The sequence below is a fragment of the Plodia interpunctella genome, chromosome Z (genome assembly GCF_027563975.2).
Source record: "Plodia interpunctella isolate USDA-ARS_2022_Savannah chromosome Z, ilPloInte3.2, whole genome shotgun sequence".
In the NCBI taxonomy this organism is placed as follows: domain Eukaryota; kingdom Metazoa; phylum Arthropoda; class Insecta; order Lepidoptera; family Pyralidae; genus Plodia; species Plodia interpunctella.
The window spans coordinates 11,501,278-11,527,736 of NC_071324.2; the positions used below are offsets into that span (position 1 = coordinate 11,501,278).

General features: G+C 36.1%; 2 protein-coding genes across 3 annotated transcripts; one reads left to right on the plus strand and one right to left on the minus strand.

The window, feature by feature from the left end:
• Positions 1-381: 381 nt before the first annotated feature.
• Sdhaf3 (Succinate dehydrogenase assembly factor 3) lies at positions 382-1,678 on the plus strand. The gene is made up of 3 exons (XM_053768327.1): positions 382-542; positions 890-1,067; positions 1,258-1,678. Exons 2-3 carry the CDS (start codon positions 891-893, stop codon positions 1,444-1,446), a joined length of 366 nt encoding a protein of 121 aa, XP_053624302.1. The 5' UTR covers positions 382-542; position 890; the 3' UTR covers positions 1,447-1,678.
• A 1,097-nt stretch (positions 1,679-2,775) lies between these two features.
• CalpC (Calpain C) lies at positions 2,776-25,747 on the minus strand. Of its 2 annotated transcripts, XM_053768322.1 has the most exons (15): positions 25,591-25,747; positions 18,109-18,250; positions 13,285-13,351; positions 10,569-10,680; positions 9,943-10,083; positions 9,417-9,579; positions 8,803-8,868; positions 8,074-8,168; positions 7,323-7,549; positions 6,898-7,117; positions 5,920-6,262; positions 5,688-5,768; positions 4,908-5,091; positions 4,535-4,593; positions 2,776-4,109 (listed from the first exon to the last, which is right to left on the minus strand). In XM_053768322.1, the coding sequence occupies exons 2-15, from the start codon at positions 18,247-18,249 to the stop codon at positions 4,083-4,085; spliced, it is 1,926 nt and encodes a 641-aa protein (XP_053624297.1). In that variant the 5' UTR covers position 18,250; positions 25,591-25,747; the 3' UTR covers positions 2,776-4,082. The 2 variants fall into 2 exon arrangements, with proteins under 2 accessions (XP_053624297.1, XP_053624298.1); XM_053768323.2 differs by lacking the exons at positions 18,109-18,250; positions 25,591-25,747 and adding an exon at positions 13,871-14,032.
• Between the last annotated feature and the right edge of the window lie 712 nt (positions 25,748-26,459).

Sequence of the window (26,459 nt, forward strand, 5' to 3'; positions counted from 1 at the left end):
GATGGGATACATTAGTGTCAATATTTAAAATAAAATAGTTTTATGAATATATATATATACTTTTTATTTTCACCGGCTCCCTCCCCCTAAAACGTAAAATATGTAGATCGGTCTCACACGGTGTCTTTGAATTTTGTATCTCTTTCAGAATGCCGATAAACCTTGCTATTTTTATGTAAAGTAAAATAAATTCTATCGATGCATTTTTACGTCCCATGCAGGCTGCGGAATTCGTGTCAGTCTTACCTAAACGTAAAAATCCATGATTTAAATGTAGGTACTTCAACTTTCACTAATGCTAATTTTTACTAAGGCATCATAGTTGTTTACTTTAGCCTGACTTCGAGTGAGAAAGAAAAAAGAAAGTATAGAAAAACAAATCAAATTGACAATGACATTTAGACATTCGTGGAAAATAAGATAAATTTGTATGTTATTTATTTGTTCAATAACATAATAATTCAGCTGTAAAAATGTTTGATCATGTACAGATAGTCAAACATAATTTATAGTTGATTATTATATACTGCAAAACAGTAAAGGTATAATGTATAAAGAATATTTAATTTATAGGTTATGTTTTAGGGTTTCGTAACTTGAAGAATACTGTAACCAGTGTATTCGTTCGATAAATTTTGCTTAAACTTGTCCGTGTACAAATTTCACAAATTTCAATTAATAATCATGTGTGCATGGTTAAAATTTGTCCGGTAATATTTATCATTAGCAGCGTCCTGGGACCTCGCTCCCGCTATCCTATTTAACTCAGGAATAATATAGCTTTTCATGGGAGAAAAAAATTTTAAATTTGTTTAGTTAGCCAAAGATTTTCCACTTAACCATTAACACGCCATACTGAAACTTACAAACACTAAGTATACTTTTCCAGTATGTCGTGTACCGAGCACGTCCTGAGGGTGCGCAAGCTGTATAAGTTGATATTCCGTCTTCATCGAGGCATGCCTGCGGAGTTGCGGGTGTTAGGCGACAATTATGCGCGTGACGAATTCAAAAGACACAAAAATTGTGGTACAGAGGAGGCACGGATATTCTTGAATGAATGGACTGTAAGCAGAACTGTATTTAGAAAGAAATACATAATTAACATAAGTTTTGATCCGGTTTGTTAGTCTAATATCCTGCTCAAATTTAGCAGATAACTTTATTTCCTTTAGTATGTAGTATTTTTTATTTATGACAATTACAGCTATAAATTTTGGGTGACTTAGCATATTAAATGAGGGCTTTTCTTCACAGGATTATGCTATAAACTTAGCAAAACAAATGAAGCCAATGCAGCAAGCCAAGAGAAAAATATTAGGTAAATACTTAGATCCTGAGTTACTTGATCACATGTCGGACGATCAAATTGTTCAGTTGTATGAATTACACAAAGCTGCCTCTTCAGAATCAGCAGATGAACACTCAAGTAGTAAGGATAAATGACTGTAATAGATATAAATATTAGAAATATTAGATAAGCTTTAGTTAAATAAATTATGTTAGATTAGATACAAATTTAACTAGTAAAATTTTATTTATTTTATCATATGTGGATTTTCACTTTATAAATGAAATTGCCGCTCTGTAGTATTTTAGTATTACTGATATTGAATCCTTTTGGCTTTTTATAGTTTGTGTAATATAAATATTTTGACTTATTTGGAAAATGCATAATCAGATGTAATAGTTTATCATGAACTATATTATTTTATATTATTGTAAAAAAGATGTAATTAACTTTGCAGTTTTGGGCCCTTTTGTTTACATGCGGCGAATGTGAAACACATTTTATAGAAACTTTCTATATTAAATCAGGTTTGATGAATATTTGTTATTATTTGAACACAACGAAATGCCAGTTTGGTGCAATGCACTTTAAATTACATTAAAACATATTAATTATTGGATCAGACAACATGCATGTTTCATAGATTTGATATGTATTGGTACTATGTGTTTACCGTGTATTGGAGTAAAAATAATCAAAAACATTCAAAGAAAGCGTATTCCCTATTATACCCATGTTCCAAGAAGCAGGTTCTTGGAACATGGGTATAATAGGGAATACGCTTATAAGATTACAATTATATTGCAATATTTTTTTACAAACTTTATTTATTTAATATTATGGACAAATTAATTTTTCTTAACATAATAGTTTCGATTCAAAAATCAATTATTGCGCTAATAACAAAAGTGTACCTATAACAAATTTAAATCATTTTAAACTCGTATTTTTCGGTAAAATCACTTCATATGCATATTGTCTATTATATTATATTTGATATAAATCCATGTTATAGTTGAGTTCTTACCTCTTATTCTTGTTTGCCATATGGGGCTTGCCGCATGCTGTCGTCGACGCAAATCAACTCGATCATTGTCTGTTCTCTCTCATCTGAGCGTTTTCCTGAGTCCAGGTTCCGCTTTCCTACATATTCTTCTAATTCGTATATCTTAATTTATATTATTCCCTAGGGAATGAAGGTTTTTCATAATTTGAGTCCGCCCGTTTGGTTGTTCGATTTCACATCAAGTTTAAACATGGAATATGATCCTTCTCGAGCAGATACAAGTTTTTTCTGCCTTATAATTGGGGAAATATAACCCTCTTCTTTCATTTATTAGCTGTGTCAGGGCCAGGGCATTCACTTAGACAGGATTGCTTAGCAATTCTCTGTAAACCACTGACCCAGTCTCAGATATCGGTGATCTCCTTATTCATTGTTTACATGTCATGTCATGTCTTGTCTTGAAAAAAGTTATTGTATATGACAGAAATAAAACTTTTAATATATAAAATAATTGTTTCATTAAAATATTATGCAATGTCACATTAAGTTATGTACAAAACACACAGGAATATCAACATATAATTTTGAACATTAATAATTTTTATCATGTTATGGATAAAACAGATATATAACTATATACAATATAAATGTATTTCTAAATAATGTAACAGCGTATTTACAGAAGTTTAATGGAATTCCGATGTATTAATTAGAACAAATTCTACATTAAATGAAAATTTAAAAAATATAATTAAAATTTATTATGTTGTCATTATTAACTTAATGCTATATATACTTCGGATTATGGTAAATATATAAATTATTGTATGTACTACTATAAAATGTGATGAAACAAGAGTTTACAAACAAATTTGATTGTGATTTTGTTAAACAATTAGATAATTCGGTGGAAAGATTATAATTTAAAACAAATGCTTAAGCTATGTTGAAATTATTTGAGATCGTGGCTTATACTAACGAAATGCTTTGAGTATTTATATATTACACGGTCTTATACAAGAGCATTTTCAGTTTACTCTATGTCAAAACTTAAGCAGCTAAAAGATTCGAGCATACTTCGAGTACTCGCATATAATTTCGAACAGCGATCTTTTTAGCGAACGTTCTGGCACAGTTTAATAAGATTCATTTAGGTAGTTCTTGCTGGCAAACAAGGTTGTCACAAAATGAAACGTGATACTGTATCTGTATTTTCCAAAAGTCTGATTTCGCCCTAAACACCCAAAACAGCCTTTGATTTCGCCCCCAAAAACGCGCACCTATCAGTCCATGGAGGTGTTAAAAAATCGACTGTAAACAGTCTACCTACAGTCGAATTTCGCTAATTTACAATAGCGGCGAGCGAATTTGTAATGATTTTGCATAACGTGATGTTGATGTGCTGGTGATTGTACGGTTAGACTCCCGACACTCGCGCGAGAACGTTCACTAGAATGAATTCATATTACACGTGGTTAACTTATAAATGGGTTTGCGCCGGGTTTTACTTTTTGGAATAAATTGGGAAAACACCGGCAACATGGGCAAACCCATCTATGCAACCGCAATATTATCTCGCATGGAACGCTATGCGACGGTAATAACGGCGAATTTACAGTGGTTATAGGTTGATTTGTCGACTGTACTTAATGTTGGTTCACTCTTAAAACTGAAACACTGGTCACTAGTCACCGTATCTCTTTTCCCACGCATATACCTATTGCACCATTTGAATAATCACAGACAATTTGTTCTGTTCCATGGTCCAGCCAATCAGCGGTTTCGCTAACACATGAAAGCGTATTTCAGCCACTGGAAAATAAAAATATTAGGTAAAACGGATGCTAATTAAATAGCTGTTTCGGCGAACAAGATAGTATTGATAAAATCATGGAAATCTAGTATCAAGCTCATTTAAATGGTCAAGTCTGTAGCGTATTGTATCGTATGTACCACGCGTAATTTTTTGCATTATACGCATAAGTAATTTTGTATTGTATAATTGCAAAATCCTCCTGAGTTAACAAAAAAACTTTTTTGCGTGTCTACGCTCTCCAATCTATTTCAGAATTAGATTTTCCAGGACGTGTAGTGTTGTACCACGGCCACAACTTTGTTGATGCCCAACATTAAATCTTCTTGAGGAAAGAATATAAAAAAAAATAGGATATGACAAGCAGCTGCGCCATAGTTTTAGCTGAGACGCAAAAAAAAAAGAAAATACAAACGTAACATACCTCAGTGAAACTTAAATTTATGATGCCATCGTAAGCCCCATCTTTTGCGTAGAATATACCTAAAAAGGAAAGGTGAAGTCAGGTGCATACGTTGAATTATGTGGCTATAGATATCATCGCCCGCGGCAAAATGTATATCTATAAAAATGTGGTCGTGGCGCTAGCGAACCGGAGGCGCCTTCTTAAAATATAGATTCCTTGTTGGCGTCTACTTTTAAACATGGTATGCTTGTTCCAGTATTTCTAAAGAGAATGGTATTGACCAGATATGGTTTTACGCCCAATGTTTTCCTACACACAATCGGCAAAACCCATCTACAATCCGTGAAGAAATTAGGAAAAAGATTGTAGTAAACACATCTGTGATACTGACTGAAGGCGCGGTGTAGATGCATGACAGCGGAGACGAAGTCACCAAATCGCAGCATGCCGTCTTTCCTCATGAAGCGTAGCACCAGCAACGCCAGCACCTGCTCCGGTACCACGAAGCCCACCTCACGAAGCGCGTCCCGCAGCCTCTCCGCTCGAAGCACGCCCATCTTCTCCCTGGCGTGATTCTGGAACAGGTCATTCCTCATTCAATTTTCAATATTCAGATGACCAAGATCTATTGTGAGAGAATTGAACGAGTGAACTAAACTACGGATAGAATGTAATTTATTTTATGCTCGCAACTAAAGATAAAGTATTTTATGTGATCGCCCATTACAGCACACGCCATATCCATGAACATTCATTGAATATTTTTTTATAAAATACCCAGTAAAGTCAACATCACCTCTTCTCCCCTAGCAGACTCACCCCTCGTCCAAGCAAAGTAACTTGCAAGCGGTCGACTGTACATGGAATTCAGCAAACCCTTGTCTAACATTTACAAGTCCAATACAAATGGCTATCAGACACATACACACTATACACGGGTGAATTTGACGAGCGTTTGAACGCGGCGTGTAGTGTTTTAATAGAATCCGACTTTTTTTTAAATAAAAAATCATTTTTAACATTATACCAGTACTTTACTTATTTGTAAAATAGTATAATTGATTACTGTGTATGGTACAATGTAATAAACACTAATGACAGCCCGCGGCGGGGTTCAAAACGCTCTTGAAATTCACCCACACATACACACATAAATTTCTCATATTCTCACCTTGAATATCATTTGCCAATATTTGAGGCTGCACATCAAGTCTTTGAAGTTGGCGAGAGTGATGCGGCCAGATCCGGTTTGCTGTTTATTTTTTAAGGAAATTGACAAGGTAGGTAAAATTTTCGGATAAAAAAAAAAGTAAGTCCGAAAGTAGTTGACTCCAGTAAAGGCAAAGAAATAAAGAAGGTGACAGCTTTTGGCCTACAACTATATATTTTAGGTAAAAGGATACATCCAAAGACAGCACAATTTGTCTGCAAGTGTCCAAAGAAGCGCAGCTCTTGATGTAATCATTGGGCAGGCATGCGTCCAACAGTTCCTGCAGCTCAAACGCATTGATGGTTCTGTGCTCATCCGCCAACTGCAGGAACACCGACTCATACTGCGCAAAACTTGTCGCTTCCAGCCCTGGAGGCGCTTTCTTTAAAGCTGTCTTCAGAATCTGGGGCGTGCAATCTAACACCATCATGTCTATTATGCAGTTCGATGAGAAAACTCTCAGAGAAAAGTCTGCTTCTTCCCTCGGCTCGAAGGTCGTAGGGACAACCAAGTAGGCTCCGGCTTCTAATTCGCATCTGAAATAGAACGTTCTTTGGCCTCAGACTGAGAAAATTGCATGAGGAATTCGCTTTGCTACAAACATTCGCTTTTCATGCAAAAAATGGTAGCAGTAGAAAACAGCAAAATTGTTATTTCTGTGATTGATGGATTATTTGTGAAATATCCACGTTGCGTGATTTAACGAAGAGCATAAATGTGTAATGATGCGTGCGACATAATGTTTCTCTGCTCTCATTGCTTTTCCTTATAAGCAAACTTAATTGTAGTTAATGACGTAAAACATATTCACTTAATTGTAGGTATAATTAAAAGAATATGGTTTTGTCTCCTCGTCCTAACTCAGAATTAAATATGTATCCTCACATAATGTCGGGCAATGAAGATAAAACTAAAACAGATGGTCATATCACTCCTGTAAACCTCGGCACATAAGTTGAACCAAAATTGAAACGGCCGGTAGCGCAGGTTTAATTAGAAATGAAAGTATTAGAAAGGATTTTTATTTAGTGGTTATTATTTATGAAAAAATAAACGAGTATTTTGAATTTCGCGGGTAATCGTGAAAAATCCCATAAATAACACTTTTATATCTAATTAAACCTGCGCTGACTGTCGCCTTTTAGTTTAACTTGTGTGCCGAGGATCCTACCTGTGGCTGACTTGTCGACTATTCGTATATTGGCTATTGATGGTGCTTTTGGTGCCTTTGAAGAAGGTTTGCGTGGCCGTCTCTCGGAGGAAGGCTGGCATCTTGTAGATGCTGAAACCGATGACTTTGGGCTCCATGATGCTGTGCTGATTGAGGGAGACGAGCACAGAGCCCGGCTCGTGCAGGATCAACTGGATTTGCGGGTTGATGTGGAAGAAGTCTAAAATAATATTAATTTTAGGCGTAAAATATACGTCATGAAAATTGATGATGGGTAGTGAGTAATAGAAATTAAGTGTTCAAGTATATACTTAGATACCTAATAAACAAATGGCAACAACAATAACTAGTGTTTACGCCCGACTTTTTGGGGAGAAAAATACTAGGGGGGAAAACCCCATCTCTAGCAGAAATCACTGACTTACTAGCATTATTTCTGCACCCCCCCGCGCTGACGCCCCTCCGCCAGCTGCCCTGGTACATTCGAACGTGCCAGGATTCCTTGTCGACTGTCTCCAGCTTGCTGGTCTCCGGGTCCAGGTGTACGACCTCCAGTCTGCTGAACACGCGTTGGAACTCGATGTAAGGCATCCAGGTCCCTCGGCTGTCGGCGATGAGACGCTCTCTTTCGTAAGGGGATATTGACTTCCATCTGAATACAATAGTTTTAGTTTGTTATCAGGTTGGGATAAATAGCATATTGGTCGGATAATTTAGGTTTTAATCTGCACATGAACCTACTAAAATTTCACAGAAATCTATTAGACAGAATAGCGTCAAGTGATGTAGACTAATAAGTAACATAATATTTTTATAAATTACTTTAATTTTATTTGCGAAAATTAAAAAGTAGTTAAAAATTATATTAGAAAGTATCGTACGAGGTTCATTCCCATTTTACAATGTACTTATACGGATTTTTGTGGCCACTGTTATCGGTTTTACAAATTTTGGCGATTTGGACAATAGACATCTAACTCTATATTTACTCGTAGATAAATTCAATTACGTATATTAGCGTAGCATAATTTATTCTATAGATTATTTTTAATTTTCGATAATAAATAAAACATATTGAGAAAAATGTAATAGTGATTATTAGCGTGCCGATTCATCGTAATCAGGGTTAAGAAATTAAAGATGAATATTGCTTGCTGTTTTATTTTCATAACTTACGTGGCGTTGTCCATCGTAGTACCAATATGTCGGCCGCCGGGTACCAAGGGCCTTTTCAGAAGCACCAGATACATGGAGCCATCTGACGTGTGAACCTGAAAAATAATGATTTTCAAGTCACATTTTGGTCTGCGAATTTTGAAAGCCCGTAGGTACTCATTGTTACGTTGCGCTCCGTCGTCCGTTGATGTTCGTCGACGGATCAATGCAGATTAACGCAAAAATTGTATGTTGTTACAACGTCAATTCACATCAAGCTAAAAACCTAAAAGCAATGGAGTACCAGGGAGCCGTAACGCGCTGCGTTGACGCAAGGAAGCATGACTGAACAACGGGGTTTCGCTTAAATAGATATATAGCCGGGATGATAATGTCTAAAATTAGGCCTATCCAAGGATAAGCGGCATAATGCTAGGTCTAAAAGGGATGATACTTTAAAACCTATTTAAGTCTAACCGGATACTTAATTGGATTGAATGTGCATACAGGTATTGAAATAACGAAATACTATAATGAAATGTCACTGTAATTGATCAGTTTTATTAATTACATGATTAAAATTTTCTTCGGTCTCATTACAGTACCTATATTAGAAATGCTTTTTGACTCCAAAATCCGTGACGTCACAATACATTACTGTCATACAAGCTCCAAATAACATTTTGTTTTAGACATTGGACAATGTAGCCAAGCCGCAGTTTATCCGTAACAAATACCTATAGAACATACCTTTTCTATTCTGTAAACTCTGTAATTCATTTCGGCTTGAAGTCCCACTATTACGTCTTCAGAAGACTGGAAAAAATATAGATGACGATTATAAAACTAATATAAAGTATACAATACAAGAAAATTAAAAATAACTCAACGATCATAAAGGAAGTAAGATCAGGATAGAAGAAGAGAAAAATCTCGTTCCATAATTTAGGAAAGCGCGTAGCAAAATAGTACACCACTACACTAGACAGCTATTGTAAATAATAAATAAATAAATATGTTAGGACAAATTACACTGATTGAGCTAACCCCAAAAGTAAGTTCTAGACTTCTATTATGGGATAACTCAACGATACTATATTTTATAACATATTACATATATAGTTAAACATCCAAGACCCGGGCCAATCAAAAAAAGATAATTTTCAAAAGTCCCGACCGGGCTCGAACCTGGGACCTCTCGTTACAGAGACAAGCACTTTTTTTTTTTTATTTCTCACTTTTGATGAAAAGATCTGATAACGCTGTAAGGCTACAATGAAGGACGACTGAGGAGTTTCCTCAGCATAGTGACCAACGTCCTTTGTCCTCAGGTCCATGTCACATCACAAATAAGGTGGACTCACGCCGGGGCAGTAGTAGGCAGTGACTAGGCTGCTGTGTCTGAGGAGGTTGCTCAGTGTGGCGACGTCCACCGCCTCCGCTATCGCCTCTGTGATACCTCCCGTCAGGTCTGCGAGCCCGTCCAGCAGGTTCCCATACTTCAGGGCCTCGTAAGAGCCGTGCAGTCTGAAAATAATGCAACATCGATATAGTATAGTTTGTGTACTGCATACCAAACATCAAAATCGGTTCAGCGGTTTAATCGTGAAAGCGCGACAGACAGGCTTTACCATTTCTAATATACTCTGTTATTCTCATAACATTACATTTCAGCTTGAAATGTACGTTATTTTAAAAATGAATACGTTGACTATAGAGTATGACCATAGGGTCATAAGAATATCGAAAGTAATAACAAAGAGAGTAGAAAGTCATAGCTAAACTAAACGCAATGGAAATGCAAAATGCATTCTTATCTATAAGATTTATGGAGACTGAATTGGTTGAGCGATACCACAGATTATATAAAAACTTCCAGGCGATACTAACTTAGCGTAAGCCTTCTCGAGCAACGCAGGCCACATCTGTGCAGTCTGGGAGGAGTGCAGGAAGGCCAGCCTCTCGTCCACGGTGGGTAGCCGGTCGTCCACCAGCACCTCGGTCCACTGGCCACACCACCATATGCGGAATCTGAACGCACGTTTTAATTGCATTGGCTTAGCGCTCTCAAATAATTTTGATGTCTTTATTACAAAATTACTAACATAATTTTAAGTTAAATTATTATTGACATTTTAGTTCGAGTTAACGATCTGAATAATCGGTTTTATTATTATTGTATGTATGAATTCATTGGGGAAGATATAATTTGGGTATGGGACATTTTGGGAAAGAGCTTTCGGGAAAACGTTGATACTTTAGCGCGTTCTTGATCACAAGGGTTTTGACAGACGAACCACGCAATGATCCAAAAGGGTTTCGTTCGTTCGTTCATTTCGTTTACCTTAGCTGAATCCGTTCGTTAGAATTTGCGTAATTGAGTAACAAACGCTCAAACCAATAATATTGGTTTGATATCGGATTGACCGATAATATTGGTAAAATACGTCATAAATCCAGGTGGTTACAATAATTCTATTTATAGAAAATCCGTGGTCAAAATTTGTGGAAATTACCTGAATATCCCCGCGTATTCCTTGTCCATGCGCTGGTCGGTGGGGACGACTTTGTGGAATAGCCCTTTGCTGAGGAAGAGCACTCCAAGGCAAGACACCAGCCACCTGTCTCCTGCAACAACACCTTACAGAGTGACAAGGATACTTATCCAGAACTTTACAATTTTGTATCTTTAAATACCTATATTAGGATTACGACAAATCACACAGATTGAGCTAGTCCCAAAGTAAGTTCGAGACTTGTGTTACGGCATACTAACTCAACGATACTATATTTTATAACAGATACTCGTCCACATACAGATTCAATTAAAGGTCGCCAATCTGTACGATACATACGAACGTTGTGTGAACAAAAATTATTCTGTTCTATGACAACTAGGTAAATAGTTTTAAAAACACATAATCATTACAGAACGTTCGCGATGCAAAGCGCCGTGAAAGTTGTAAAAGTAAAAACATCATTTTAGCGGGCGAAGCGCAAGGCAAACGTTAGTAAAATATTGATGATAATATGTCCGACCGAATACGGTCGTAGCGTACGGTCGTAACTTCAATTATTTTGGACTCGCTGGTGTGATCGCATGTGGCTTATTGTAGCCAATCTTATTATTTACAGATCGAACACAAGTATGTAATGTTTCTTTCAATGTTAAGCAGGTTAATATAAATACAACAAATAAAATGTTAATACAACCAGAATAAGAATATGTCTCCGTCTCAGTCTCGCACGTCCTTTTCCAATTTTAAATTAATATTAACTACCTACTAGCTTTCGCCAGCGGCTTCGCGTTAATTTCATGTTGTTATTATTGTCAATATCTCGTGTTCCAATCCGCGATATAACTGGGAAAATCGCATCAATTCCATCCAGCCACCAAAACATTCTAAAAAACAATATTTTGCCTTCTGTTAGTCCCATAAATAACTCCATAATTATTTTTCATTAATGTCTCCTATGTATAGACATACTATTTACAGTTTTATAATATGTATATAGATTTGATGATGCTATTTGCCATCTCTCATTATAATTATATACTTATCTTGCAAATTATTTTAAATATAGATAATTTACATTACTTTATTTTACTAATTTTTTATTTTACTAATTTACATTAATTATATAGATAATTACAATACGATGCAGTGCGCTGCACTGAATCGTTTGTCTATGTTTTTTGCATGCAAAAAATATTAAATTTCTTAACGTATTCATTTAGATGTCTTCCTATTATCTACGCTGGAAGTGTAACCTACATATCAGATCGCGTACGATCCATGAGAAGGAAGTAACGGTCCGTTGAGCAACCACTGTGCACCATTTCTCTTTATTGGGCCAACATCTGGGAACCCAGTGAAAGTTTCCCAACAGTTTTCTACATAACGCGGTTTCTTCGACGTATTGTGGAAACCATGTTATTTTTTTAAATTGTCGTTTTAACTAACTATATCCATTATAAAAATGCCGACCTAGTGATTTTTCATTTTATAATTTTATTTGTATTTTATTATTGACTTTTTGAAATCTGTTTATAACTCGCATAAATTTAATATTAATATTACTTATAAATGCGTAAGTTTGTGAGGATATATGTGTGTATGTATGTTTGTTTGTTACTATTTCACGCAAAATCTACTGAATTGTTATGAAACGTAGGTACACGAGTAGAATATAATACATATAACCTGAATAATATAATATATATATGTATATATATATAGAATATAACCTGTAATAACACATAGGATATCATTTATCTCGAAATTCCCACGAGAGCTAAGCCCCGGGGCGCAACTAGTCTGAAATAAATGATTATTTTAATATTTAAGCGTGACATTTTTGCATTTACAATATTAGTAGGTAGCTATATTAGATTTATGAACAGACTGACGACGATACAGTGAAATTTCCTTGTCAACCTTAAATAGCTCGCAATACTGACAATTCGCTTAGCAAACAGCTCGCTTTACATTAACTATGGTACTGAAAAATATCTTATACACGAAGTAATATGCTAGCAACTTCTCGTCTCGGGCAGATTTTAAAAGAAATCTATGAAAAAGATAAGCAAAGAAATTCTTATGCCGGCTTCACACTATCTAAGATGCTGCCCACGCGAATGTAAAAGAACAACAAGCTTGGTTTGTATGAGAGTTTTTATTTTCCGCAAGAAATACCAGCGATGTACGACGAAACAGCAAAATTTGATAGTGTGAAGCTGAAAGTAGAATTTCTGTTCTATAAATATTATGGGCGTACCAAGTAAGCGGTCCTCAAATTGTCGTTTTGGCTATACCTATTATATTCCGCAATCACAGACAATTTAGCCTTAAAGAAGAGGGGTGGGACCCGCTTTTATATATTGCTGACACAATCAGAACATAATCTTGGCCATTGGATATGCAGGTGATGCGCGGTTTTTAATGCTAAATGGTCTGTGCTCGTGAATGAATGGTGGGCCTCCATGTAAAAGTACAGATAATTATAATTATGTACTTTTAGCTATTAATACTATTAGCCTTGTAATTGTAACATGGTTTAATTTGAACTTTATTGAAAGTCTACTCATAGTACCAGCTGTTATGTGAGTACATTTAGAACCAGTTTTAATTCAGGCTCCGTACGAGTGGTTAGTTTATCAAGTTTGAGAACCGTTGCACTTAGGTGACGCAAGCGAAGCCGCGGGCAGTACTATAAGTACAGTTGTCTCACCCAGTTTCCCTGTGACCACGTCGAAAGTGTCGCTGTCCGACATGAACGTCGAATTCGGGTAGATTTCCTGGAACAGAATTATGTTCACTATATTTAAGTTAATTCATACTAGTGTTATAAAGAGAAAAGATTTGTATTTTTGTTTTTTGTTTGTAATCAATAAACTCAAAAAATACTAAATTAAATTAAATAGAGATAGACGAAACCTTCAGGAGTGTAATAAGGCTACATTTTTGTTCTGGTTTTATACGAGTGAAGCCGGGGCGGGCCGCTAGTTTATTATATTTTACATACTTTATTTTCTTCTTCTTGTACACACTATCTATTGGTGAACCGTACAAAAGTCCGTTTGGTACTTTTTGAGTTTATCGCGTTCATACAGACAGACGAAACGGGGGGGCACTTGAAACTTGTTAAAATGGGAAAATAAAAATTCCAAAATCGTACACTACATAAATATTGCTGCTACATTCTCACATGAACAAGTCGATTTCAATTTGTAGGTACCGCACAGACAGGTTGACTGTGATGGCCTAAAATGGAACAGGAAACTATATTACAAATTAGCCGTGAAACAGCCGCTTACCTAGATACCTATCTGTAGTTTACTTTAAACTTAATTACTAAGGCGAATATTTCTAAAAAGGTCACAAGCAGTCGCATAACAGGTTGACCGTATTCAGTATAGCCGAACGTACTTGACGTGCCACCCACAAATGCACAGATGCACAGAAAACACACATCTTGCACTGTTCACGCTTGCACATTGCAAATGTCTGCCACCGTGAAGGTTGATTATGTCACATCTGCATTCACATTTGTTGAAAGTAGGTAGGTAACTAATACAATTTTAAGACCCACATTTTTAATTGATGTATTTGAAGCACGGAATTAGTAGGTACTCCGTACAAATACTTACTTATTTCATGATTTGAAGCAAAGGCTGCGCTGAAGTTTGTTGCACCGCACGGATGTCTATTTGTCAGTTTTTGACGTCAATAAGGGACGTAAGTATATAATCGTAAGTTTAACAGTTTTAATATGAATGAAAGTGATCATTATCATCGGCGGCCCTTTATAACCCACAGGCCTCTCTCAATTTATGTATCTCGTGCTGTTTGAAACCATTTTCTGGACATCAACTCATCTAGCCGGCTTACCGACATTACGTACACCTTATGTTCGAAATGTCGGTACGCCACTAACTGGCCTTTGAATGCCGTCCACGTTTCGATTCGCGTGTTGTGGGCGAATTGCGGATTTGCATTTCACTTCTCACTATCGAATCGATTCGAAGTGAGACTCAGGGAATCAATCACATTGTGGTGTGTTGTCGTTGCGTCACAGTGGCGCACTGTGATTGGCTAGTTGCGTCTCACTTCGAATCTACTTATTCGATGGTGAGATATAAATAGCAAAGTCGCACTACGCACTCATATCCTGGACTTTCGTTCTTTTTCGTATCGCTATGTTATGGTAAGTATGTGTGTCATTTATACCCCGGAAATAAAGCCTTTGCCAAGTGCTAAAACATAAATGGCTATCAAGTAATAAAAAAATAAAACTACAAACGGCTTTTACGTATTAGATCTATTCCCCACGCAAGCCTCTCAAAGGACCGAACTATCCGACTATGTGCTGTGAATCCTAAGTATTACAATTCTCATTTTATGAACTCTGTACTGTAGTTTTATGTCCAGCATGGACCTCTCTGTCGCTTTCTGCCCAAATCTCAGTCGGTACGCAATACGACGTCGTCTATATAAGTCTATTGCGATCCTGACACTGCATAAGACGCGCGCTGCCGTCATATGCCAGAAGAGTTATCTTTACCGTTAGGTTGTTACTAAGCTCTGACTAAATAAGGCAAGGTTCCTTCGCCTTGTTCGAACTGCTAGGTTAGGTCAATATTCTTTGCATGAATTCAGTTAAAGTTAAATAGGTTTGCATCTTTATTGTAAATTATATTTAGGTATAGGTATTACAATTACCTAGCAAATATATAACGAATTGACAGATGTCATGAGACAAAGAAGTTTGTCTCATTTGGTCAACTTAATGTATCGTAGGCTTAAGTGTCGTTTGGCAAACCTTTTGCTTTAGAGTAACTATAGTTGTGTAAAAACACATGCAGTGCAACAAGTATTTCAATTTTATATAAAAAAATAACTTCTTCCCAGTCATTGTATAAAGGTAAGTATAAGGTCATTTTGTGGAAAAATGTGTTCAATCATTTGAAGACGACTGTACCTGTGCCTTACGAAAGTTGTCCAAACGCCACTCAATGTATACGCCACATATTTAAATAAATAAATAAATAAATATTTTTTTCGAAACGAAATGTACAAATACAAAAAAGCCAAAACAAAAACTATGTTAGGAAACGTAAACAAAAAAAAAATAGGCACATTTATATTGCAGTGCAGTGTAATTACCTAACGCTCAAAGCAGACTTAAAATTCATTAATTATAATTTATGCAGACAAATTCAACGATTAAAATATTTTTAGTAACTTGAATTTATATCCGAAATGTTCATTTTGGCAAGAAATATCATCCTACACGAAATATTTTATATGTTAGTCAGGATAGGTTATTTACATCATACTAAATACTTCCCACTCGAGGATTCTTATTGGCCAAATATGACTTTCATGAATGCGTGTTTTCAAACTCGCCGTGTAAGTAGATACTTGATTTTTTCTAAATAGTAAAACCTTACCTATAATATTGGACCCTGGGCACCGACGCTCAACGATTGAGAAGAAACCGGGAAATCGCTCAGATACCGTTGGGATGCACAACATCCAATACTACTATTACAAATGCGAATGTCTGTCTCTGTCTGTCTTTCTGTCTGTCACGCTTTAATGGCGAAACCGTTGGGTTAATGGTGATGAAATTTTGATTATATCACCTGAGGTCAAACGTAGGCTCCCGAGGGCGGAGCTGCGGTCAATTGGGATGGCAACCTTGGGAAGAAGTTATTTCACACTGATATTTGCAGATAAATACGAATAATTACTTATATAACCACAACGAAGTTATTGGGGTTCGAAATTGGCCTGAATTGCTTCGATAAAAGGATGGTACGACCGTGCTGCATTTTTTTGCTCGACTTGGCGGGGGCACTGCCGTGCCCCCAGATCACTGCCGTGCCCCCAGATCACAATAATCTATATAAAAAGATGCTTGTGGACTTATTAGGTATAGATCAAAGTTTGTTCGGAAAGAACATTTCAAAATTATGAATACCTAAATTTTCAGTTGTACATAGGCAGGTAATTCATTAAGTGCCTATTATACAATGCCCTACTTACTAGAAATTGTCAGTATAAAAAAAAATAATCATAGAATTAACAGGCGCTTCTGTCTATTTATGTCGTTGTCAGGCCAAAAGATCAAATTAAAAAGCGCTAAACGGCCGGTTATCCTGTACATTTACGAAGGCCGCCCCTATGCCTGTCTACTCTTGTTTACCTCAGGCATCTAGATGTAGGTAGCGTTATACTATTGTAACGGTACGGTTCTGCGTGACGCCCACGGAAACTAGATGGCTTTGTAAATACCGGCTGGAATTAAAAAGAAGTTCTTTTTTTGAATTCTTGAGTCACGTTTTTTTTTCTATTCAACGTGTTTATGTTTATTTCGTTGTTCTAATGCTTTCAGTTTAAGGTCTTTCGAACGCCTTCCATTTGAGTGAAATTAGGTATATGAAAATTAATTTTAGTTTCATCAAAGATAGTCACAAAGATTGTGAGTTGTTTTTATACTTTATTAAAATGTACTGAATGCATTAATCTAACTGAATTCATTAAACTCAGTAGCAAAACTAAAATATTGGTTCGATAGTTTAAAAAAATTGCCCAGAACTAATAATGCGTTTCAGTTTTATTATGTTGGTATGTAAAAGGCTCCGAGACGTCCGAATGGCCCCTGAGCATGAGGGTCCCGGAACACACCACCTTAAGACAGTTACGCCACGGGCGTATGTTTTACGGTTTAGTGTAAATAATTTTCAATGTTCTTAAAAATATCTTTTAAGAACATTGAAAATTATTTACACCTATAACGGCATTATTTTATTTATATTGTTGCGAAATATAATACCTGTGAATCTCTGAACATAAGAATAGATAAAGTACTTAGGTACTTAAAATTTATTTTCTTTCTATTACAGGGCTTCAAACAACCGATTGACATGATGGACTCTCGATATCACACTAAATTCGTTAAAACGCGTCAAGCCATTTTCCTAAATATCTCAACCTACACAATGTACTTTTAAGTCCAAATTCGTATGTTAAGTAAATCAAGCACTAAGTGTGTCGTGGGCTTGGTAACTTTCACCGCACGTACTTGGCGCATACATTTTAAATGTAAATTTTGTTAAACAAAGATTTTCTTTGCCGTCCAAGGCCGACTGCGCACAATCTGCAAATCAACGTAATTCGAAATCATCGATTGAAGATTCTAACCATTACCAATAGATACCGTAATCGCTAGAATTCCAGACAGCCGCTGGATAAACATTTTTTTGTTCTGAATTTGAAAGTCCGCAAAAAATGAAAAATATTTGAAGTCGGAGCTGTTCTTCACATTTTTAATTTCCCACACCGTTTGTGGGTCCGCATTCCTGAATCATCGAACGAAGTACTCATACAAACAAGTCTCTTCAGTTCTATCATCGGACTAAACAATCGGACTATGTTACAAGTGGATATCTTCCATGTTGCACTAGTGGGACAAAAATGGTATCACAGGTCACAAAATTAACTAACTAACTAACACGACAATGTCTTCTTAAAGTGCAGAGAGTGTCACCTTTGGTCTCTTCCAGTAGAAGTGGAAGGGCGGCCGCTGGTAGTAGAACACGGAGCTCTGCACTGCCGGAAAGTCCGGGTCCTCCCACAGCTCACCCTTGGCGAGACACGTCGCCTTTATTTTCTCGTAATCCGTCGTCATCCTGTAATAAATTACAGATTTATCAACACAAGTCGGCCTCTGATACCGCTTGCCTGTGTGGTGCCTCTTCCCAAACCATAGCACACTTATTGTCCTACAAAAGAAATGTCCTACCCTATATGTCCTACCTACCAGTTGCACAATGAAGCCACCAATAATACGTCACAGATAAAGCTGTGTCTGTTATTGTTACTGTCTTATAATTGTGATTTTAGTTATGTTCTCTATTAATTTGTGGGTTGCCTTCAGATAAGTACATATTTAGGTAAGTGATGGTCTGACGATGTTAAAAGGCAGGGCTGCCCTGAACCAGGATCGCTGCATCAAGATTGTTTTGGATTCCATGCAAGACGCATAGGTTATGTAGCGGAAGCAACGCGGGGAAGAAGAACAATTTAAGTAGGATCACAGCCTGAAATTTTGGAGGGCGTCACTAAATATAATATATTGAGTAAATTAGGTTTGTTATTATCTAAATTATAGGTTATATCGTGCAATAGTTACACAATTTTATTGCACACAATTTAAACGAACTATACCTATAACTATTTTATTGTCTTTCTCAGTCACAACTATTGTCACAATCACCAACCAACTTCTTGAATATCAATATGACGAAATATAAAAAATATTATTTCATATTTATAAAGTTTAACAATCTTATATTCATAACAGCTACACTGATAATAACTAAATTCTCACATAACCCTTCTAGCCGGATTTATTAATGTAATTACTATAAATTAGTTTTTCAGATAAACACACTTTAAAGGGTCTGAGAGTCTGGGGGCTTACTATAATTTCTCATTGCGATCCAGTTCAGAACCTAAACTGATCTGCATCGCAAATTCGTACCATCAAATTAAATATTAATACTAATGCGATTCAGTTCAGGTTTCTAAATTGAAATGCGCTGCAATTTAAATCGTTCCGTAAAAGTTGATTGTAGGCCTGCTGGATCTCTTTTTGTATATTGGACCATCTGGTGAAGGGTGGCCTTGGATTTGGGCCTTTAGGGTATATTGAGAACCACCGTATTGGGTTGTTTTGGTCTCGTCTCACGATGTGCCCGTACCAACGTAGTCTACCTTCTACGATAATGTAGATGGGGGTGAATTTCACGAGCGTGTTGAACGCCGCCGCGGGCTGTCATTAGTGTTTTTTAAATTGTACCATACACAGTAATCAATTCAATTATCCTATTTTATAAATAAGTAAAGTACTGGTACAATGTTAATTTTATAAATGGGTGAATTCCCCAAACCTAATAGAACACGACGTGTAGCGTTTCATTAGTGTCGCACATTTTTTTTAAATAATAATTTTATTTTAATTTAACATTTACAAAATTAACATTATACCAGTACTTTACTTATTTGTAAAGTAGGATAATTGAATTGATTACTGTGTATGGTACAATTTAATATACACTAATGACAGCACGCGGCTGACGTTTAAAACGTTCCTGAAATTCACCCAGCAGCGTTTTACTTTGACGGAACTTTAGGTAATACGGCTGGTCGCTGTATTCTATAGCGAGGTTCACAATCACAATCCAGTTTTGTTGCCAATGTGTTTCACAATTTATAACACTGTCTTATTATTGTGCTTTAATGTTAAGTTCTAAAATATAGTTATATAACTATTATTAAATACGAAACTAGTTAAAGTAGTTAGGTTGCGTGTTTCAATTTATTGTCACACTTTTTTTGGGTTGATATATAAGAATTTTTGGGTCGGTACTCCGCACGGATTGATATCAACTCTATGGTTAGCTAAAACTATATAATTTTATTCCCTGATCTATTTCTAAGGGCGCATCGTTTGTCGTTATATGAAAAGTGCGGACACTAAAGTCATCGAATGATGATATTGAAAAAAAAAACAGACTTTCCATACAATTAAGTTGTCATCATACAAATGTGGGATTCCAACTACCATTGGCGTAAGCGTGTAGATATGAGTTAGGTTGCGCCTCCACTAAAGACGCGACATGTCTAAGCTATGTGAAGCTATGTCATCCGGGAACCGGTATCTTAGCTGTGCTTGAAGTTTTTTCTCACTAGTGGTCGTTCCGAAATGATTGTAGTTTACAAAATACAATGATTTCTTTGAGAAATATTTAATTATATGTCGTCACATTTTTGTTATTAATTACATTGGTAACTAAACTATTTAAATTCCAAGGGTCCTTTTTTTATAACACGTCAGTGGAATCTTTATTATATATATTTAATATACAGAATTAAAAAATACAAATAACGACTTTTGTATAGGCGCTTACTAAAACTATTTTGACAATATTTTTCCACAGTGCAAAAAAAAAATCAAAACCCTTATTTAATTTAGGATGATATACTATCATTTATTGACATAAAAATACTTAAATTAAGTCTATCGCAGACTTCCATAGTGCGACATGCTCCGATATGATTCTCAAATCGAGACATCCATTTTTTGATCACTATAAAGATTAATTAGTAATTGGTAGCATAGCTGAGTTAAAGTGGAGGCGTAGTCTTATGCCGGGTTCCCAGGTATGCTTATCATTCACTTTCGATTACTGTCGTATGAACGTAATTAACGAATGAAATCTTACTATTCTCACAAACTTTGTATTGACTTCATAGAATATATTTTTTACAGTAATACGGGTTTCGTAATAACTGCGTGTAATTGTAATCTGATCTTAGATATGTTAACAAAATGAAGTCTTTATTCACGAAATTTATCTTCACAAGCTTCGTCAAATTTTCAAATTAGTCTTTCTTATCCTAAGGCAGTGGTGGATTTACCAAAACTTTTCGTTTAAGAGTGCCTGGCTGAAGCTTCCCCCTTCCCACCCCCGGGAGTGACAAGAGTGGGCGACAAAATTTGATTTGCTTACTGTCGACAATTGTGTTAAACCGCCACTGTCCTAAGCAATCATAGAAGGACCACGGATCACGGGTAATTATGAGTACGTGAAAAATTCTGTTTGTATTTTATTTCCCATTGAAAACTCTAATGTGATTTTTCAATGAGTTTCAATGAGCGCCCAGGAAACAAAACGTGTAGTACGAGTGTATGGCATTGCGTCCTCACATTCTCTCTATACGAGAAAACAGATTGCATTTCTATTATTGTTATTATATAAACATCTATGATTGCGGTACTGTGCTGTAAACAATAACACTGTACGACGTCGCAAATAACAGTAAGTATAATTTATTATGCAATTTAAATCCATTATAAGAGACCCTTCAGTATTACAGCGATGCGTGGCTAAAGGCTCAAGCGAAGTTTACGCGTATAGTGATGACAATGCTGCGCGGGATGTGTAGAGGATTCACGGCACTCATGTCCGATGTATACTTAGGCGATATTTTTAGATACATGCCTAGCCATGTCGTTTCAGGACAAATGACATAAATTAATATGAAAAAAAAAAAAGAAAAATTTCAGAATCGAACCTACGAGCCTGTGTATATGTTACTGTAAAAGTACACACACAGGTACACACACACGTACACAGGTAAATCTTAGGTTTTTTTCAGTGTTTTTGTTATACACTACGTAGGTACTTACTATAAAACGAGTCGCTCCTTTTCTGTTTGTCTGCCCCTATGTTTGCTTAGATCTTTAAAATCATGAAACGAATTTGAGTGATTTAATAAGAAGGTTCAGGCGCATAATTAATTATGGTTTTACCCGAGCGAAGCCGGGACGGGCCGCTAGTTATGCAAAATGACAAAAACTTATGCAAAATGATAACACTAGAAAGTATCGATCAACGATATCAAACATTAGTGAAAGTGCTTGACTGAAGACCGGGTCAAGAACATGTTAAGACCACAAATCAAACGAAGACTGGACGAGATCAATTTAATAACTCCAAAACTAACCTACCAATATTATAAATTAATTTCGCGGGCTTCGCTGTGGGAATTTCGGGATATAAAGTATCCTATGTGTTATTCCAGGTTATATACTAGCCGTGTACCAAATTTCAAGTAAAAAACATACCTAACATGGTACATAAACACACAGATCTTCACAAACTTTCGCATTTACTCGTATTATATTAGTAGGATGCGAAAGATTTTAACTTTTTCTTACTCTAACCCTGGGCTTTGGGGCGTCACAGCTTCGAATGCTACTGTCCGAATAATAATGAAAATATACGTATATCGATCAAAATCTACTTTATCAAGGGCGAAGGGGAAGTTTGGTCAGTCGATTACCTCAATAAGTTCAACTGTCATTTTATTCCACGATCTATCGCGACGCAACACTACAAATTGACGTAGATACAGAGGTTAAGGAGTGTTTCTTTGCATACTGTGTTCATCCATCGTCCATTATAATTTTACATTTAATACTGGTAAAAATATCACTGAAACGTTCCCTTTATTTATATTCTTTATAGTCATTATTAATTTAGAATATTTTATCCGGCTCGAAGGACCACACTTTTTTGAAATAAAGATTTTTATAAAGGGATTGTTTATTGTTATCAATACAAGAGCAAAAAATATACATTTCTACTCTTAGACATTATTAATTAAGGATATTTTATCGAAGGACCACATTGATGGACCTAACTGTGCTGATCTAGTGTACTCTCAGTATTCTGTGACATTCCAAAACTGGCCAGAGTATACGGCGCAGCGGTCATCGAGTATACGCAAATGGAATATTAGACCTTATGATAACACATTTAGTCACGTTTTTGATTGAACTATCACCTGGGACCGGGTCAACGATCTGCCGATTTGCTCGAGAAATGCATCAAAATAGTAAACCTTAGGGTGTGTGCCGTTCTTAGAGAAATGCTTTACTGCTATAGTATTTTCTTTACCTCCTTCCTTCTTTATTATCCGTTTTTGTCTATGGATCTATCGTATCAATGGCAATAGTACGGAAGCTCAAGTTGGATGGTACTCGAGAGATGAGTTCTTACATCTTCTTACATCTTCATAAGTTACCCATATTAATTAATAGCCCTTAATATTGGGGGCATATAAAAAAGTTAATAAAAAAAAAATCTGTCTTCAATTTGCAATTTTGAAAGAACATTATAGGACCTTAGAAGGTCTGACTTGAAATCTATTAAATTTCTTCTGTAGTTTAGGACACGGGTTTAGGAGCTACACTATAAATATACAGATACATAGACATGTTAAAAACGTAGATCGTGGACGGCCTGTTTACTAAACACTTTAGCAAAACAATATTCTATTCGTAAAACGTAGAAACAAACATTCAATTGTCAATTGCATAAATCATTTTGATACATGCATTACCATACCACAGACAGCTTTTGCCCACAACTTCGTATGTGAGTAAAAGTCCCATGGGAATTTCTTAGTGCTCTCCCACACTGTTCTAAGAACAGTGTTAATCTATATATATATATATATATATATATATATATATATATATATATATATATATATATAGATTAACCTTAAACGCATTATCATGTTTTTATCCCAGCGAAATACTTATTTTAACGGTGGTGATGTTATCATTCGTAAAACATATCGTAAAAGTATCGCATCTTGAAGCGTTCTGTCGCTCATCTAGAACGTCACGTCGGGTAAACATCGAAGCTGCTGGTCGAATCATCGTTGGCTTAGCCGCGACTTGCGAAGACCCACTTGCTCACCTACTCTCGACTTGCGCCGTGGAATCAAGATTACTGGCTCAAGTCAGGAACGGAAGCCGAGTGTCACGCTTTATTCAAGTCGTCGTAAAAGAAAGCCGGGCTTAGTCATCGCCTGAAGACATGACTACTAGCTTTTAGTTACGAAATTCCCAGATCCTAATACTACTCCTAGTATTAGGATCTGGGAATTTCGTTGGCAAGTGGGCTTTTAACCACTTAACTTCCAGTTTTTAGATTTTGGTTGGTACAATTTAAATCAAATTTGAATTGAAACAATTGTACCTAAATTGATTGGTTATTTGATTAGTTGTCGGAAAGTTTATGTAACAGACCGAACGCATACTTACCTAAGTATATACTTATATTAACCGCCCTTAAGAGAATGACAATTGAAAATCGTTTTGTAGTTAACTAACGACTCGGTCTGGCTTCTCACCTTCTGATAGGCTGTTTTGTATGTATGCTTCTTTAAAAAAATGTCTAAATAGTGAAAACTGCAACAAAATCTATTGCGTGGTTTAAAAGATGAAAAATTAGGACATTCGCGGAGGGCGAATTTATTTTACACTATACATACTTAATTATCGTTACACTAAGTCACACCAGTGAAAGCGCATTAGTTCCCGCTGGCGCCTGTGACTTGGCACTAGAAACGCGCGCAGCCGGATATAGTCAACACGTGTTTTTATTAACTCCATTCATAGACACATATTCTTACAAACACTCTTTATGTGTCTCAGAATATAGGTGCCTGTAAACCTACCACTAAATGGAAACTAAGTATGTTCATAATATTCATACGAACACAGAAGATCCATAGAGTTTATATCTTTTGCGCAAAAAGGAAAAGGAAACCCAAAAAGTTCATTCCTAGATGTAATAAAAGAGAAGGCAAAGGTCGTGTCGTATAGGGATGTGAAATCAATGGCTGAGGATAGAATTAGAAATGGAAAATGCTCCACCGACAAGAACAAAGTTCTTAAATTAATTGATGATGATGCGCCACAATTTTGCGCAATTTTTGATTCTGGATCTGACAACTGCAACGCCGACGTGTTTCTTGAATGTTGTAATGCATATTGCTACGGAATTCTTCAGGGTTCAAAAATATGGAGTAGTCCAAACCTTTACATTTTTAGTTCAAAGAAGTGACAGACCTTCGCCTATTAAAAGTATTTTTCTTAACAACAGTAACGACTGTTAATTTACTTACTTCGTGATCTCCGATATACTTGCGGAATTGTATTGAAAAAAAAAAGAATTTTTATCATTTATATTAGCTGCACCGCACACCAGACGGCTTTACTTAATAACAGACCCTTTCGGGATAGACAAAACCGAAAATGCCTCTACTCACTCCATAGATACCTGATGGCAGCTCCACGAATAGATAGATACTGCGAAGTCAGTTAATCAAAATCAAAAAGTCATTTAAATATTTTTTTATCACAAAATTATATTGCACCCTCTGTCTTTACGCAAGTAAATAATAAGTTTATATTTTAACTTTGCCGTACACACCTTTCCTTTGCGAACTTCCTGATAACTTACTACATATACGATACACAACAAGTTAGAACTAGCCGACCCAATAGGCAACTTACTCTGGACCGAAACATTAACCAAACAATTCACTCTATTCAAATTTCACAACCACTCGATTAACACTTTTAGACAAAAACTTAACTGACCTTGCTTTGGAGTTACATGCAGGATAAATAAAAAGAAATTCACGAAAGAAAAAGTATGCTCTTGCGCAGACGGAGAGCGCCGCGCAGGGACTGGCGGCCGGGCCCCCACCTTGAGATCCATCCCCACTCTTCTCTGAGGCCGCTTCCTGTGTTTAAGAGAGCGAATTTTATCATGGACTTGATTACAGACACTTCGCAATATATTAATATTCGGAAGATTATGCTGAGATTTCAGAAATTCCGATGATGAATAAGGTAAAGGGAGACAAAAAAACTACGACTGCGAAAAATGCGACCACAAGGCACCTGATACCAGGCTGCATGATAATAATTATTGTGATCTTACATTTTAAATATGTTCCAACATATTTAAAATGTAAGACATGTTCCAACGGATAATTTGAGAGTTTTTAGACACTTTAGACTGCCTGTCAAAAACTCATTATTATATTTTTATCTGTCTTTCTTACTAGCTATGTTTATCACATAATAACGCGCTAGTGTCGGTGTTTCATTTCAGTCGTCTAAGACAACTCGAGGTAACTCACCCCGCTTCAGTTTATCAATAAAACCTCTCCGCGAAATACCTTAAGCATTTCCTTCACTCGCCACTTTCCGACGACAAAGCCTCAAGCTGTTCCCAACCCCTACTTTCTAAGCTTTTTACGTCAATAAACCGATATTTTAAGCCAATTACATTTATATACATAGATAAATAAGCTAAAGAAAGATGTCAGTAATTGGTAGTTCATCAACATTTATAGTTGTGATAAAAATATATTTTAGTTACTCGAAAGTGTGTGAGGATGCAAGCAAAATCTTTATGAAATTCGGTAAACGGGTAGAATATAACCTGGAATAACACATAA